The sequence below is a fragment of the Oenanthe melanoleuca genome, chromosome 1, assembly GCF_029582105.1.
Source record: "Oenanthe melanoleuca isolate GR-GAL-2019-014 chromosome 1, OMel1.0, whole genome shotgun sequence".
NCBI lineage: Eukaryota > Metazoa > Chordata > Aves > Passeriformes > Muscicapidae > Oenanthe > Oenanthe melanoleuca.
This window is the reverse complement of record NC_079333.1, coordinates 28,709,769-28,721,627: the sequence shown is the minus strand read 5'-3', so window position 1 is coordinate 28,721,627 and position 11,859 is coordinate 28,709,769. Positions and strand designations below refer to the sequence as shown.

Below are 11,859 nucleotides of genomic sequence, written 5' to 3'. Positions count from 1 at the left end.
AGCTCTGGGCAGGATTCATAACCTCCAGACACTTCTCTCCCTTCCTCTTACACCGGGAAAGTATTTGCACACAAACAAAAAGGATTTGGGCAAACAAGAGAAGTACATCTTTTTAGTTTAAAAATTGCTAAGAAATAATAGTAAGGGAATTAAAGGTGATTTGCATAGAGGCTGAGAAAAATTATCACTTCCATTAGGATAAAACAGGAAATCCAGAGTGCTTAGCTACCCAAAAAAGTTGCAGGGTAGGTGCTGGTGACACTTCAGGGTGTAGTCCAAGGCTGTGATAAAAGAATATGAGGAGACCTACAGGATAAAGGTAAAATCCAAATCAGATATATTTATTTCATATTTTTTTTTTATTTCAAAACCAGGAAACAACCACCCTAATAAGCATATAAAATCCATCAGAAATATTCACAACGCCGTTACAGAAAAAGAAAATAACAAAGATACCATGTGAGAAAGGCCTACACATTTCGGTCCAAGCCAACAAACATCTGATGCAAACTATGGAATGCTCTTATACACAGCTGTGGGGGGAATTTCCTAACATACAGATATCCATATAGAAATATCATGTCTGGATGTGCTGGAGGGTCAAAGGAAGGGCACAGAAATCTATGTAACTGAGCCAAAATATCAAAATTGGGAGGGAAGTCTTATATAATACTTCCGAGAATAAATACCTGGCATGTAAGCCTGATAAAAAGCTAGGGGAAACTGGATGTAATATGATTGCATTGTGCAAAGCTGGGGCATTTCAAATTAATTCACAGGAAGCATTTAACAGCCACAAATTTGACTGATCATTGCAACTGTTTCTCATTAGGGAAGGTAGTAATGTCATCACTAGTTACTGAAAATGTCAGACAGACCCCCCAGATTATACATCAATGGGAATTTCTCTAACCTGCTCTGAAGCATTATGTTGGCAAGAAAGCTTGGGCTATCCATGCTACACAAGTCTTGCTGTCATTCCAACCTTTCTAAGCCTTTCTTCCTTTTACCACCTCAGAATCCATGGGTCTGCCTCTCTTCTGGGATATCCAGTAATGAATTCCAGCAGGTTGACCTGAGTCTTACCACATCCAAAAACTGCAGCTTGATCTCAGAAGAGCAGGAGTGTGAATTGGACCTACCTCTGTGCTACCTTTAGGTATTTTGTGCAGGTCTGGACAGGCACAGGCCTGGAGCCTGTCACAGAATGCTGCAGTGATTAAAGCTGCCCCTCCTTGACTGCAAGTGTACCCTATGTGCTACTATTTTCCTGCCTGACCTGAGCTGTGCTAGCTCGGCAGCAAGGGGTGGGGGACACACAAACTCGATTGCCCAGCGTTACGACAAGCAAGAAGACCAACATTTACTGATGAACAATTACTGCCTGCCACATCCCTTTGAACAGAGGCACTGATACAGAGCTGTACACATCTACAAAGCACACTGGTGAGCACCACAACATCATGCAGACCTTCCAGAGAGGATATATGGGGCAAAAAACATCTAGCCTTCAACCAAGCAGGGGACTGAGCACTACAGACCTTTCGCACTACTAAACAAGCAAATTCCAGTAGCTCTGGTGTCTAGTCCTGCACCTCTACCCTTATGAACTCACATGTACCACAACTGACCATGCCTGTGTCCAGGAGGGTCATGCTACATGCCTCTGTAATATTTATAGGAACAACTGCTAAGAAAATACAGCTTTGAAAAATAAGTTTTATCCTGGCACTCCTTTTAATGACAATCTGCAAATTTCAGAGTTTATGACATACTAGACTGTAACAGAGAAGCCAAAAAGAAATAAAATTACGAGAAGGCAGGAAATATTACCTTCTGGTTTGCAATCATCACCCTCAATCATCCATAGAATGCTTAAAACCATGTCTGAAAATATAATCCAACAACACCCACTGTAAGATGCAATATCACACTCATCAACACTTGAGAACAAATACTTAAAACAGCCACCAAAAATCCCTAATAACAGAGATTTTAGTGCAGAAACATACCTCTCTCGACAAGTACACAACTCTTTGAATTTTCTTCCAGAGGGCACAAATAACTTCAAGGTGATGTGCATACCACCCAAAATGCTCAATCTCCTTTTTAGTACCACATATCTCCTTTACAGTCTTATTGCACCTCAAGTCTACAGCATCTTTTGTTAGAATAGCTATTTCTCTTAAACTTCTCCAATTTCTTTATCTGTACATTTTTGTACACAGTTAAAAAAATAAATATTTACAAAGTGACATACAAATAAATAAACTGAAGTAAAGTATGCTTTCAGTCTGTCTATACAAAAAATAAAAGAGCAGGAAAAAATATGGATGTGACTTGGTCCCCTTTTTCCTGAGGCTAAAAAAAGTGCACACTGGATAGGGAAAAAGCAAGATAGCTTTTTGGTAAGCTTGCTAAATTCCAGTGTAACACCATACACACGCACACAGAGTAGACTCAAAGGGCTGGGGACTTGTTTAGCAGGTCACTTCAACTCACTACAAAAATAGTAATTAGGTTCAAATACATAATAATGGTCACTGTGTGCATCAGTATGTTAACCCCAAATAGCAATTTTATGTGAGAAAAGTAAAAATATTGCCAGCTCTTCTCTGTTCTCCTGATGTTTGTGGCAGGAAAGATGAAATTATTTTTGCAAGTGCCAGGTGCTTTCCAGTATGGCATATCAGATTTGCTTAATGCTGGCAAGCCTGGCAGAATGGGCGAGCATGTGGGTGAAAAGAAGAATATAGCAGCAATTGAGGAGGGGAAAAACGTCCCAGTTCTCATGGTTTTCTTTGCTCATTCCTTTAATGACTCTTTAAGCATGAACGAGTTAAAGAATGGGTGTGTCATGGATCTTAGACTGCTGCTTTATCCATCTCCACCATGGGAGTCTTCTGGGGTGATGAGCCGTTGTTTCCTCGTCCTTCAAAGCCCCTGGAGATGTCTTCAAAAGTCCTGCCCTTGGTCTCTGGCACTTTGAAGAAGGTGAAGATAAAGAAGAGGACCAGGAAAACAAGGAAGATGAGGAAGACATAGGAGCCACACAGTTTCTGTATGGAGGACAAACACAAAAGATTTTATTTTAAAATTGCATCTATGGTCATTTGCTGCTGACAGGTTAAAAATCTTAACACCTTTCTCCAACAGTACCCTTACTTTTTTCTCATCACAGCATTTTAAAAATTGAAATCACATTCCCATGGGCTTCAAAGGTCTTTAATCTTCCTGAGGGTGACCAAAATTCATTCTTTTCAAGCAAAAGCCCTGATGTGCTAACTAAGATGGCTGTTCCAAATTATTTGTAAGCTGCTTTGTAAGTTAAGACAGCACAATATAAGATGAGCAACATCCTCCAGTAACAATCATAACTCAAGAGACCTCTGGAAGACTCCCCAGCCCTCTTCTCAAAGCAGGAACAATTTCCAGGAGAGGCTGGGTTATTAAAGGTCATATAGTCATGTGTCAAATTCTTCAAAAGATGCAGATTCTACTACCTTTCTAGACAGCTATTCCAATGCTGCAGTGCTCTTACAGGGCTTTCTAAACCAGGACTTACCTCTGCATAGGGGAAGAGCATTCCCACCAAGAAATTGGAGGTCCAGTTGGAACAACCAGCTACTGCCATGGCTGCAGGTCGTGGGCCCTGGCTGAAGAGTTCTGCCACAATGAACCATGGGATAGGGCCAGGGCCAATCTCAAAAAGAGCCACAAAGCCAAAAGTGGCAACAATGCTGATGTATCTGATCCAGTCCACAATGTCCTGCAAGGGAGCAAAACATAATCAGCACAATGCCATTTCCAGCGTCACAACTTTCTCAACTGCACTGTGAACACTGTAGCAGTTCCCAAAGTTATAAAATTGCTCTCTCCACTGCACACCTGCCTCTAGCCCCAGCTCTACCTGCCTACAGGGCAGCACTGCTGAGCAACACAGGTGTATTTTCTTACAGGTTTCTGCTTGGGTCAGCTTGGACAATGACACTGATCACTCACCTTCAGGGCTAAAGCTACAGTCATAATAGCAGCACACACAGCCATGCCACCCAAACCAATCAAATGGAGGGTCCGGCGCCCTGCACGCTCCACCAGGAACAGCTGGAAAGGAGAAGGCAGAAGGAAAAAAAAAAAGTTCATTACTTTGGCAGCAAACACAGGACAGACTTCCTTGCTCAGTATCTCCTGCACCTCTTCCTCATCTGCCTGTAAACCTTAGAGACCATGGTGACCTCAGTGCAGGTCACCAGGCTGCTCCATTGTCAGCACAAGTTCTCCCACTCTGGTTCTTGCTACTGCTTTCTCTTATCACTCTTTTCCCCACATGCCCTCCTTTTCCACCTTCTCTTTCATCTAAGACAACACCACCTCCTCTTTCCGCCCATCTCTCCCCCACCATGCCTTTGATGCACTCTGGTCCTTGCTCCTGCACTTCAGTGCATAGCCCAGTGCCTTGCCACTGCCTGGCTACTTGTCTGCAGTCCCACCTGCCAGGGAGGGGCCCAGGCAGGCACACAGCCCTGTTCCACTCACCGACACCACAGTGAAGACTGTGTTTACCACGCCAGCTCCAATGGTGGCATAGACAGGCTGTGTGATACCAGCTCTTTCAAAAATCCCTGTAGAATAATAGAATACCTGGGAAGAGAAGAGAGAGTTGGTCACAGTCACAATTCCATGTTTCAGAGCATATTCCTCATCTCTACCTAACAGCTTGCACACCCAGTGGGGAGTTTATAAGCAGCACACCATGCCATAAAACAGCATGCTTCCAGGCAAGGTTCATTCACGTGGTGCAAGGCAGAGGCTCACCAGGCTGCATGTGGGGAAAGTGAAAGCCATAATATCCACTATCCATCTTAGCACCTTTGCCAGATGACAAAACAGCAACCTCCAGTCAAGGCACAAAGATGTTTTGGGACTTAAAAGTTTTCTCCACAGCAGCAGCCAGTGCAAGTTTAGCCAGAGATAAGGGAGACCCAGAAGATGGGACAGGAAGATAACTCACAGCATTGATGCCTGAGAGCTGCTGGGACAGCTGCAGCATGATGGCGATGATAATGGCTTGACGGTAGTTTGGAGAACGGAAGAGCTCCGGCACAGTTGCTTTCTTTTCCTGGGACATTTTTGCACTTTCATCTTTCATCTCCTGGATGTCTTGAGACACATCTCGATCACCACGGAGCTTCTGCAGGACTGGAGGGAAGAATCCAAAGATGTCAGGTATGAGCCACACACCTACTGGCCATGGGAGATGCTGTGTCCCATCCTGCTGTGGCAGGGAGGGCATGGAAGGAAGACTGAACGCCTCCAGCTGGTGTTGAGGCCTGCTGCACAGAAAAGACCAAGCCTCTGCTGGCAGCCTTGCTCTTCTTTCCAACCAGAGGTCAGGGTGCTGTGAACAGCACTGAAACCAGCCCCAGGTCCTGCTCATGTTGATTGATCCCCAAGCTTATGTTTGGCCCTGAAACTCTGTTCACACTCTTGCCTGAGCCAACCCCAGCCTCCAAGCTCCCTGAAGTGCCAGCCTATTTCCTGCCTTTCAGGAGGAGCTGGCAGAGTAGCAACAGCTGGTCCTGCTACATCCCACCAGGCTAGGTGCCACTCCTCACATCTTAATCCCACCTGGAGCCTCTGTTGGGATGCCAGGTTTCTCATGATTCCTGGCACTGGTACAACCTAAAGGATGGGAAGGTAGGCCAGGCCTGCTGCCCTCCGGGAGTCACACCCTAATCCACCACAAGCTCCAGGATCAGTCCTGGCCTCCCACTCAAGTTCAGGCTGGGAGCCAGAACACTGCCCTGCCCTTTTGAGATGAATTCTTACCTGCTTCGGCTTTCTCCTCCTCCATCTTGTTGATCAGTAGGAAACGGGGGCTTTCAGGACAGAATAGAAGACCAATACACTGTATAATTGCTGGGAGGATCGTGAACCCCAAAAGCATTGGCCAAAGTCCTTCAGTGCCCATGATTGCCTCCAGTCCAAAGATCTACACCAAGAATAGAAGAGAAATAAGAGTGACTTTAAACACTTCAATTCCCTACCTCCACCCCAGTACAACAGGATCCACACACTGCACACCTGATGGCAAGTAAAGCCCTCCTCACCCTTCCCCAGCCCTCCTTCCCCCACCTGAAGGTGGGATCAGGTTGTACCAAGCCTACCTGAGCCACCAGGATGCCCACCACGATGCCCAGCTGGTTGAGGGTGCCGAAGGCTCCGCGCACGCTGGTGGGCGAGACCTCACTGATGTACATGGGCACGAAGCCCGTGCAGAGGCCGCAGAAGACACCAATAACAAAGCGGCCGATAATCAACATCTCCACTGCCCCTGCTGCCTTAGAGAAGGCCATGAGAAGGCCTCCAGTAAAGGCCAAGACATTCACCAGCAGCATGGAGTTCCTCCTGCCGGGGTAAAGATATCGAGACTGAGCTTAAACTGGCCATACAGCAGGATAATCATCGGGAGAGGGTAAAGGTAAAACCTGCCCATGATCTCCCATCTCAGGGGTGGGAAGAGAATGCAATAATTCCCATTCAGATCCTGCCTTGGCCTGCCATCCTTCTTTTTGCAGCCTCCCCAGACATCTCTTCCCACCTCTGTCCTCTTCCTCCCAACGCTCTTTTGTAAAGGGAAAGGTTCTCGAAACGCTTGTGTCCCTCTTCCCAACTTACCTGCCAAATCTGTTTACAAACAAACTGACTGAGAAGGAGCCAATCATGCCTCCTACGGAGAAGATGGCCACAGAAAGTGACCATAGAGAGGTGAGTAGTTCTTGGGAGACAGCACTCCCACTTCTTTCTGACAGAGTTTTGTTGAAAAAGCTCCGGATGATCTGCAAGAGGAATCAGGTAGTGAGAGTTACAATCCAGAGGGAGGCATTTTACACTGCAGAGAGGGGACACTACTGTCCTCCTTCTGCTTCCATGAAAACAGAGAGACCCAAAAAGGCAGCAACAAGTTATACAAGAGGAAGATGAGGGCACAGAAGGAGGAGCTTTCCCTGAGGACCTGCAGTATGATGAGGGAGAGTTCTTTGCTGAGTGGAGGGGCAGACAAGGTACCCACAGGACAGCGGTGTTTATTAAGGAAAACAGGCTATCTTCTGAATATTTCAGATTCTGTGAGTCACTGCTGGTTCTTGGGAGGAGGCGGGAGACAGTTGGGAATGAAAGGGAACAAGAAAACATGACCAGCGAGTGGATGGGAACATTTCTGGCAATACCAAAACACTGACAGCAGGGATAGGATTTCTGGTATAGAAATAGCTGGGAGACACACAAGGCTTCACTGAAGCAAGCGTGAAAATCTGTTTATTTTTTTACATAATGCTGTCCCAGGGGGATGTGACAGGGCCGCTTTGCTGATTTCCCAGGCATCCTCTTAGCTAGTGAGGTAAATTCTGGCATGGGCTGGGGGGGACAGAGTGCCTGCCCCCAGCAGATGGCAGCAGGACATTAGCTAGGGAGGACTGACCCCATCCCCCACCCCAGCATGAGTTGTGCACATCTCTTCCCGGAGACAGGGTGGATGTGGTAATAGTGACTCAGTTCTTGACAGAGGAACCATCTTAAAGTTACATGAAAACCACATCTCTCATTTTCTTCACCTCTTGTTTCTTAGGCTACAGTCATGGGATGATTTGGTCAAAAGTCCAAGTCACAGCCCTTTTAAAAATACTGAATCTATACTTAACACACAAGGAATGAATAAACAAGTAAAATAAACTTGAAATGAACTAATTTAGGGCAGCTGTAATTCCTCCCTACCAACCCTTAACTGTTTTCTGCACACTGCTCTCTACATTCCTTCTGCCATGGTTGCTTTATTCTGACTCAAAACTAAGGCAGCTCACATTCCTCCACACACCACATATGGCAGATGGAGCCCTCCTGCCCTTCCTGTGCTCCTAATTAAATTAACCTCTTTGTTTGCTCTCTCTCCTCCCCAAAAGTTTGTCCTTCCTATTCAGTGTTGTATTTGAATGGGGGTTTTAAATGCCTTACTGACTTAATAAACCAAAACCAAATTATTGGCTCCTTGGGAGACAGTCCCTCTCCTTTCTAGACTATTGTCTTCCCACCAGCCCCTCCCTCACTCATCCCACCTGCCCAGCTCACCCCTCCTCTCACCTTCTCGGGTGCATTAATGACACCGGTGTTGTACCCAAACTGGAGAGATCCGATGGCAGCGATGCAAACAGCATAGACAAGAGGCGCTGTGATTTTCTGTGGAAAGAGAGGGAACAATTACTTAGTTACTTTCTACACAACTCGAGTTTCTCTTCAGCACAAAGAGCAGCTGCCTTTTTTTTTTTTTTTTTTTTTGCCACGTGCAAATGCTCTGAGGGCAGGGAATGGGATTTTATCCAGCAAGGGTGAGTACCAGCAGCATCCCTCGGATCCCCCTCCCTGGAAAGGGAGATGCAACTGTACAGCAGGAAAAGTTCTGTGGCTACGAGTAGGAGGGCTTGTCAGGGCCTCCTCTTTATTATCTCCTGACCTTCAGCAACTGTTCTCAGCTCATTAGTAATGAATACACTGGCTGCATTAGTGGCTGTTATTTTGGGTTGATCTGCTTTACAGAAGCTTTTGCTGATCTCTGGCAAGTCATGAAAGAAGGGTCTAACTCTTCTCTGAGCCAGCTGACAGGTTCTCATAAATTGAGTGTCAGATCTGCCCATGAGCTACACTGGCAGTCACTCACAACAGTTACAACACACACGCTTCAGCAACAGGCTTGTTTTTCCCAGGCTAGAGCTCCCCAACCCTGCCCCAGGGCACTGGCACAGCAGCCTGCCTCAAGAGGTGGCAGCAGTTACTACCAAGCTTCCCATCTATTTTTCTTTAAGCTGTGGCAATAGTTGGTATTTTAAATGAAGCACATTCCCTGAAGTTTCAGTATACCTGAATCTCTATTAAATTAAAATAAAAACTACTGAGCCCTCAGAGCCATAGGGAAAGACTGAAGGCCCAACTTCAGAAGTCCCACAGACTGAGAAATTTAAGTGTCAGCAAAAGGCATTTGATATTTTATTCATTTTTAAAGCTTGTGGCATTTAAAGCCAGCTCCGAATGAGGGAGGTGTGGGGGAGCAGGTGACTCAGGAGTTGGCACTTAGGCAGCCAGTGCCTGAGTTGGCACAATTTGGAAAGATTGTGTTCCTTCCCATCTCAGGAGGTCTGGAATATTTTCCAAAAATATTTCCAAACAGTTCATTTCCAAGATTTTCCAATTATTGTACTTAAACCTGGCAGAGTAAACTATTTGGTGGGGCCTACTGTCACAGCTCTTCCAGTCTCTCACTTTCTAGCTCAGCTCCAGCAGTAGTGGCTCTCAAAACCAACTGCATAAAGTTTTCAACAAACTTGTCAGTGATAATGCCACCTCCACCAATCTTTAAAGCCAAACACAGATGTGCTTCTGACCTGCACAACCCTCAGACACGACCAAGTCTTCAAACAGTTCATTAAACAGAAATTGGGGAAGGGACTCTGAGGCATGGTTTCCCCCACCTACATCATGTAAATGTCGTCCTGCCCAAGTCAGTGGTGGAGACAAAGTGGCAGAGGCAGCATTCACACCTGAACACACTAGGCAGTCCAGGCATTCTCCCTTGCACCCTGTAACTGTTCCCCTCATTTTTATCTCAAGGAAATTTGGCACAAAACCACAAGGACACAGCTCTTCCAAAGCATCTGGATGCCTGTAGAAATGCATTCTAATATCTAAGCAGTTTTGGGACTCCAGGCCGGGTCAACTCTAACTAGCAGATATGGCAAAGCTCCAGACAAACTCCAGCTCTCCACATGGTTCACACCAGAGCATCTTCCCCCAGGACTCTGCTTTGTCATGGCTTGCAGTGACCAGAGCTGGCCTTTTCCTTCTGGATACTGCAGGGACCGCAAAGTCCCTACCACTTACATGGTACATAAACAAGGGTTAGCTGTTCTACCCTCTTTCACACTTCCTTCTCCTGGCTGTCGTCTGCTACCCATCTCCTACCCAGCCTCCCACCACCTAGACATCACATGGCATGACCCAACCCCTCCAGTGAGCCAGACTGTGATCCAATGTATGGATCATTTGTTAACGCTGCAAGCGCCTCTCTTCCCAAAAGGCAAACAGGGAGCTCCGAAATAGTACAGCTACACCCACTCTATCTAAAGGCTCAGGGCTGAGCTCTGTACAGCAGCGTGGAATTCAAACCACCGCCCCTCCCTCCGACCACAGGCGTCGGCAGCGTTCATTTCCCGGGAGATGCTCCTCGCCGGCTCCCCTCCTTCTTTGCCTCGAACCCCAGAGCTGTGCAACTTGTTGAGCCCGGCAGGAGCGGCCTCTCCGCGCTTCTCAACGACCTTGGCCAGACGCTCTCCTTCCCTCTGCCTCATCCTCTCACACTGCCCTCATCTCCCATCAACATGGCGATGAGAGCCCGGCCTCCTCCAATTCTGGCTGCTCCCGTGTAATCCCCCGGCATCCCGCACCAGGCTCGGGTGGGTATTTGCGGTCTCCCTCAGAACGTTCAAACACGCGCAGTCATGAGCTCACTCCACTGCTGCACACGAGCAGATACCGACCAACATCCCCTGCTCTCCATATGAAACGGCGGGGAGGACGTGCTCTGTCACCTTCTTGACATTTTATAACTCATACTACCACCGCCCCCCTCCCCCCGCAAAAAAATGCCCTTAACATCGATCCCCCGTTTAGCATCCTGAACACCGGGACAAACCGAGTGCGGCACCGCCAGCGAAGCAAACCTCGTGATCAATATCCTACAACGCGGGCAGCATCATGTGCATCATCAGGCCACGCGCACGATTCCAAAATCGATCTCGCGTCCTGCGACAACCTCTCCTAAACCGTGCGGTTCCCCCCAACCCCCCCCACCCGCCCCCGCAAACAGAACCAAGGGGCGAGCAGCGGCCCCGCCGGGACCACCGGCGCATCCATCCCCATTGCGGACCGCCACCGCATCCCTCCCCAAGCCCTCCGCGGGGAAATAGGGCGAGAAGGGGCCCGCGTCGGCCCCCCTACCTTCTTGGTGTCCATCGTCGGTGGCTGGCGGTGCACGACTGCCAGGAACGGCCGCCCGTGCGCACCTAACGGAACCCGCGAGAGGCGGCGGCTCCGCGCCCGCCCGCCCCGAGACTGAGCGAGCCCGCCCCGCGCCGCCGCCGATTTATGGGCTCAGCAGCGCCGGGGCGGGGCGGGGCTGCCAGCGGGCACCAAAACACTGCCAGCGCCGAGCACGCCCCGGAGCGCCCGCCCCCGTGACGGGGATCTGCGTGCGGGGCCGCGGGGCGGTGATGGAGCGGGGCGGTGATGGAGCGGTGATGGAGCAGGGGTGGCCATGGGGTGTCCGTGGGGCGGTGATGGAGCAAAGTGGCCGTGGGGTCGCCCTGGGATGGCCTGTGGGTGTCCGTGGGACGGCGGCCCCGCTCCCCGCGCCGCAGGGACCGCACAAGGACCCGCCGCACCTCGGATGCCACACGCTGATGGCACAAGTGATGCTTTGCACCGACAGCGGCTGCGTGATATAAAGCGGCGTCTTTATTTATTATTTGTTGTACAATAAAAATAAATTAAGCTAGAGCAGCAAGGCGGGCAGTGACGGTGCAGAGGCTGCCACACAAACAGCACGGGCCTGAAGTCGAATGATGCGCTCTGCGAGTGCTCCCACCACAGTTCTGGGTAGCTGCGTTTCGGGGGATTTTTTTTATTATTATTTTTTGGCTGGTTTCCAAAAATATATGTTTTATAGGATGCTAGAATCTATGGGGGCAAAGCCGAAGCTGGATTTAGTCCCAGACTTACACCCTTCCTTAAAAGGGCACGTAGTGACACGACATG

The 11,859-nt window shown here is 48.4% G+C and overlaps 1 protein-coding gene across 1 annotated transcript; it reads right to left on the bottom strand.

The window, feature by feature from the left end:
* Window positions 1-320: 320 nt before the first annotated feature.
* On the bottom strand, window positions 321-11,275 carry LOC130259170 (solute carrier family 2, facilitated glucose transporter member 3). The gene is made up of 10 exons (XM_056503195.1): window positions 11,044-11,275; window positions 8,137-8,232; window positions 6,679-6,839; window positions 6,168-6,408; window positions 5,830-5,992; window positions 5,012-5,199; window positions 4,537-4,641; window positions 4,003-4,104; window positions 3,566-3,769; window positions 321-3,059 (listed from the first exon to the last, which is right to left on the bottom strand). The coding sequence occupies exons 1-10, from the start codon at window positions 11,056-11,058 to the stop codon at window positions 2,865-2,867; spliced, it is 1,470 nt and encodes a 489-aa protein (XP_056359170.1). The 5' UTR covers window positions 11,059-11,275; the 3' UTR covers window positions 321-2,864.
* Between the last annotated feature and the right edge of the window lie 584 nt (window positions 11,276-11,859).